Raw genomic sequence first — 5,751 nt, forward strand, 5'->3', positions numbered from 1 at the left:
ATTTTATTTGATAGGACAGTGAGTAGGGTTTGTGAGTAGTGAGAAGGACAGATTTGACAGGAAGTGAGTAAGAGATAGAGAAAGAGAGGGGGATGGGATTGGGAAAGGTCTGTAAGCCGGGATTCAAACTCCAGATGCCTGAAGCGCTACCGTGCCAAATGTCGGGTGTGCTGCCCATGAGGCTGTTGGCATCGAAACATTTGTCTGAATTTAACAGAGCTCAAGGACGCCAATAAGTTGGTCCTCCTCGACTCCCCTGTCTCTCCGTCGGGACTATTGGTTCTGTTTTGGATGGTTTTGCTGAATGTTTCACAGCTAGAAATCATCGCAAGTGGAGCACCATTTCCTTCATTAATGGCTAGTTCTTTTGCTGTCTCAAGTCATCCCAAGCTGTCATTTACTCAGCAGCACTCCAGGCCAGCATCTGCTCAGCCCCAGCCTAACACTTCATGGTGGCTTAGAAGTCATCACACGCGATGTGTCATTACTCTCCAAGTGAGCCAATTCTTCTGATGCTTCCAGTCACCCCAAAATGTCTTGACTCAGCAATGCCCTACACCATTGTCAGTGCCTGCACCAAGCCAGAGGCGGAACCTGAAGTTAAACGAGGCTTCTGCACAGCTAAGTGCTATCCCTTCCCGAAATACCAGGGGCTCTACTCTAAGCTAGAGCTGGACCCTGAGCAGCCCCAGCAGCTTTAATGCTCCAAGACCGAGGAGGTTAAATTCTGTCAAGGCTGGACTACCCTCAAACCCCCTCGCTTCGGGGCATGGTTTACACTTTGGTCTTGGACAACGATGCCAACATCCTCCGAGTCCAAACCCTGCTAGCAAAGTTTGCTGTGAGTTGAGCTTTTATGGTAACTACACTTGAAGCAAATCTTCTTGCGAATCCTCCCAAGGGATTGGTTTTATTGGTGGACCTGAAAGATACGTAATTTTATATTCAAATAGCCCCCAACACAGACCATTCTTGAGATTCACGTTTGAGAGCGTGGCTTACCAATATACAGTCTTTCAGTCTGTTCCATCCTAGAGTTTGTCCATGGTACTGAGCTGGTCAAAATGACCAACCTTCGGTCTCTCTTGCTGATGACTGCCCTCCTCTTGGCTTTGGGTTTGGTCCAGCGGGTGAGCAACTTGCAGGCTCCTTCAGTGGACGTGTCCTGCCTCGAGTTTGGCCCTAATGACAGTAAAGTTTTCGACTGAGAATAAGCTATGTGCCTAAGGTGCTTTCAACCCATTTCAGGGCACAAGTTATAACTCTCTCTGCTCTTCCTCCCTTCCTTAGTAACTAACACAATGCTCATTCCTGTTACGTCAAGAAACCAGTGTTACATTAGTAACCAGTATAGTTTTCTTTTACTTGTTATTTTTTTCAACATATGAAAGGTAGTTTGAGAAGCATTCATACTGATTGCAAACATCACAAGGTCTGAAAAAATATTATCTGAACAGTTTCATTTTTACATTTATCTATATCTGGTTCACAATTTTTGCAACCATATTTTGAAAATGTGAAAATTTTTAGTAATAGTTCTCACTGCAAAACCTGTGCCTGTAATGTTTTTAAAACAATAATTGGAAATAAGTGTAATGCATCAAAATGTTTACTTTCAACAGCTTTCTCAAGTTTCGCATCTCCTTTTCCTTTCACATTTTTTTTCTTTTAAGATTTTCTAAAAACTTTTTTTCACTAAAGTTTTTTACTTTAATTTTAGACCTGATAGAACAGAACAAGGAGATTGAAGAACTGATTGAAGAGGGGGAGAACCATTATGTCAAAACTGAAGAGATATCCTGGAAATCCTCATTGAAAAGAAGAGGCAAAATATGGCCTCCGTGTGAAAAGAGTCCCTCATGCAAGCAAAATCCTGATATTCACATACAATTTCATCTTGAAGGGAAGTTGTACACATGTGATCAGTGTGAAAAGACTTTCACAATAAAAGGAAACCTTACAAAACACATGAATATCCACTCTGGGGAGAAGCCATACACATGTGGTCAGTGTGGAAAGTGCTTCAGACTAAAGGTAATCCTTAAAAAACACATGAATATCCACGCTGGGAAGAAGCCGTACACATGCGGTCAATGTGGGAAGAGCTTCAGACTAAAAGCTACTCTTAACAAACACACGAGGATCCACACTGGAGAGAAGCCGTACACATGTGATCAGTGTGGGAAGAGTTTCTCACAAAAAGAATACCGTGATGCACACCTAAAAACCCACACTGGAGAGAAGCCGTACACTTGTGATCAGTGTGGGAAGAGTTTCACACAAAAAGGAGCCCTTAATGTACACATGAGGATCCACACTGGAGAGAAGCCATACACATGTGATCAGTGTGGGAAGAGTTTCAGACTTAAGCAAACTCTTAACGAACACATGAGGATCCACACTGGAGAGAAGCCGTATGCATGTGATCAGTGTGGGAAGAGTTTCAGAAAATATGGTGGTTTTAAAAAACATCTGCTTACTCATTCTAGAGAAAGACTAGAAAACTGTGACCAAAGCAGTAGAAATTTGTTTAGGGCAAATTTCCTGAAGGACCACCTGAAAGTTCATACAAAGGAGAAGCCTTACATATGTTATTTATGTGGAAAGAGTTTTAGTCAGATGGTTGCATTAAAGATACATCAGAAAAGACACAGCGGAGTGAAGGATCATGCTTGCTCTGAGTGTAGGAAGACTTTTTTTACATATGGTGCACTGAAGGTGCACAAGACAGTTCACACAACAGAAACACCTTACAAGTGTTCACACTGTGACAAGAGCTTCAAACGGTCAACATATCTGCAAATACATGAGAGGATCCACACTGGAGAGAAGCCGTATACATGTGATCAATGTGGGAAGTGTTTTAGACTAAAAGAAATGCTTAATCAACACATGAATATCCACACTGTAGAGAAGCTACACACATGTGATCACTGTGGGAAGAATTTTGGACAAAAAGGAAACCTTAACAAACATATGAAAATCCACACTGGAGAGAAGCTACATACATGTGATCAGTGTGGGAAGGGTTTCGTAAAAAAAGATAACCTTAAAGAACACATGAAAGTCCACACTGGAGAGAGGCCACACACATGTGATCAGTGTGGCAGGAGTTTCACACAAAAAGGAAGCCTTTTCAAACACATGAAAAGCCACACTGGGGAGAAGCCACACACTTGTGATCAGTGTGGGAAGAGTTTCACATTAAAAGAAACCCTTAATGATCACATGAGGATCCACACTACAGAAACACCTTACAAGTGTTCACTCTGTGACAAGAGATTCAAACGGTCAAAATATATGAAAATACATGAGAGGATCCACAATGGAAAGAAGCCGTATACATGTGATCAGTGTGGGAAGAGTTTTGCACAAAAAGGAAACCTTAACAAACACATGAAAATCCACACTGGTGAAAAGCTGCAGACATGTGATCAGTGTGGGAAGAGTTTCACAAAATCAAGTGTTTTTAAAGTTCATCTCCGTACTCATTCTAGAAAAAGACAATATGATTGTGACCAGTGTGGTAAACATTTTTTTACGACAGGTGCCCTGAAGAAGCACCTGAAAGTTCATATAAAGGAAAACCCTCATTTGTGTTCTTTGTGTGGAAAGAGTTTTAGTGAGCTGGCTGCTTTAAATTGTCACCAGAAAAGACACAGCAATGTGAAGGATCATATTTGCTCTGAGTGTGGGAAGGCTTTTTTTACTGATAGTGAAGTGAAACAGCACCAGACAGTTCACACTACAGAAACACCTTACAAGTGTTCACACTGTGACAAGAAATTCAAACGTTCAACACATCTACAAATACATGAGAAGATCCACACTGGAGAGAAGCCGTATCACTGTCATTCATGTGGGAAGAGATTCACTCAATTATCTTCTCTAATCTGTCATAAATTACATGTGTGCATGTCTGAAATTACAGTAAGTAGTTCAAGTACTGATCCTGTACTTCCAGGTGTGATGGTTAATATTGATTAATCAGAGATTATTAGAATGATTAATCAACTAACCTTTGAATATTTCACAGATTGATCAGTCACTTTTATTGATTATTCAGCTTTTAGAGTTTGTTAAAATGTTGAGTTATATCCATTCTAACTAATAAATAAAACAAGGAAATCACTTCGGTTTTTGAAAATGTCTTTTTAATAAACTGAGTAAATTGAATTATTGTCCTCTTTAGGTATTCTGTAATCCTCAGATGTCATCAATACACCAACTTTGCTTAGAACTGAAACACAAAAACAAAAGTGCATTTCACAACACATAGGAGGCTAAAATATTAATCTACAAACAAATCATTATCTACATCCCTTTGTGAGTGCTGTGGTCAGCAATCTTGAGAACACTGAGGCTTGCGGGCTTGAGAGCATAGGCTGAGGATCCTCCACACTGGATACTAGTCTTGTCCACGTTGAGACGGATCCAGTGGTAGCCATGATGGCTGGAGTCCGTGGACCAAGCTCTGGGGGAAAGTTTAGGGGTGGTTCCTCCTCTACCTGTCCTACTGTGACAGGAGATCTACACAGCTGTAGGGCCAGGTCCACATATTGAGCCATGGTCCACCTGGTATCACCCCCTGGCATCAGTGTCATTGTCCTGTCCGCCCCAAATACAGTCCAGTAAAATGACGTCTGCCAATTGCGAGATATGAGAATATGCAAAAAAAATATATATAAATTTTTTTTGTATCTTATACATATTTTTCAATAGGGTGGTCATCTTGAAAAATTGAACGGAGTGCTCAGACAGAGCCAATTACCCCCCTGCTAGATCCATTGTGGGTCAGTCGTTCTGTAAGAAGGATTGGAGAAAGAAGGCTGAGGTGAGGATCTAAATGCAGGGGCACTTTAAAGGGGTCATCGGATGCCCATTTTCCACAATATGATTCTTTAGGGTCTTAATGAAAAGTCTGTAACATAGTTTGGTTAAAATTTCTCAATGGTAGTGTAAAAAACACCTTTTTTACCCTGTCAAAAACAGCTCTTTTCAGAGCAAGCCGTTTTGTAGCATTTTCCTTTAAATGCAAATGAGCTCTGCTGACCCCGCCCCTCTCTTCCGAGCCGCTCTCTGAGGGACTGTTTACTTTAGCCGCATTCATAGTGAAACTTGCTAATTAGCACATTATTAGGAAAGGCGATTTGCAAAGATTCATTAAAAAACCGTATACTCACTTTTTCTGGAGGTGAAGCTGAATCACGAATGATTCGCACGAACATAAACTCATTTAGGTAGATTGGGGGCGCATTCCCTTCAAAAACAAACGTAATTCACAGCGTCTTCAGCAGCTCAGATGTCGGGAGTAAATGACTACTGCTATGTTCAGTTCATTATTACATTCAACAACAAAACACCTCAATCACTTAGGAGACATTCTTGTGTACATCTTCTCCGGTGGTGAAACAATGGCGGACTGATGACAGCTCACTCAGGGAGGGTCTAAGGTAAGACACCAGTCCAGTCTGTGCTGAAACGCTACTGTCAATCAAACAATCGTGGGAGGGGCCTGTCTGTGTGACGTCAACACTTCTAAGACTAACAGTGTTGAGCTATATAACAATGGTTAGTTTTGTAATCAGACAGTTGCTCACCTGTCTAATAAAATGCATAGTATATGAAAGCGTCTTTGGTGTTTCCATGGTTTCTACAAAGTAAAACCGGAAATCGAGGGCAACATGAGAATGGCGTCTTTGAAGGTGATGCAGTGACAAAGGATGGGGCACTAGTTACAATTGCTTATTT

The 5,751-nt window shown here is 41.2% G+C and overlaps 1 protein-coding gene across 2 annotated transcripts in view; it reads left to right on the forward strand.

Moving 5' to 3' along the window:
• Positions 1 to 4,627, forward strand: part of LOC107726977 (gastrula zinc finger protein XlCGF58.1-like) — a 22,613-nt gene extending 17,986 nt beyond the window's left edge. For both annotated transcript variants that reach the window (XM_016536700.1, XM_016536694.1), the window contains exon 3: positions 1,721 to 4,627. In XM_016536700.1, the coding sequence (XP_016392186.1) occupies positions 1,721 to 3,987 (2,267 nt within the window). In that variant the 3' untranslated portion in view covers positions 3,988 to 4,627. The remainder of the gene's footprint in view (positions 1 to 1,720) is intronic.
• Positions 4,628 to 5,751: the final 1,124 nt, after the last annotated feature.

The sequence above is a fragment of the Sinocyclocheilus rhinocerous genome, unplaced genomic scaffold (genome assembly GCF_001515625.1).
Source record: "Sinocyclocheilus rhinocerous isolate Xijiao unplaced genomic scaffold, SAMN03320098_v1.1 scaffold6214, whole genome shotgun sequence".
NCBI lineage: Eukaryota > Metazoa > Chordata > Actinopteri > Cypriniformes > Cyprinidae > Sinocyclocheilus > Sinocyclocheilus rhinocerous.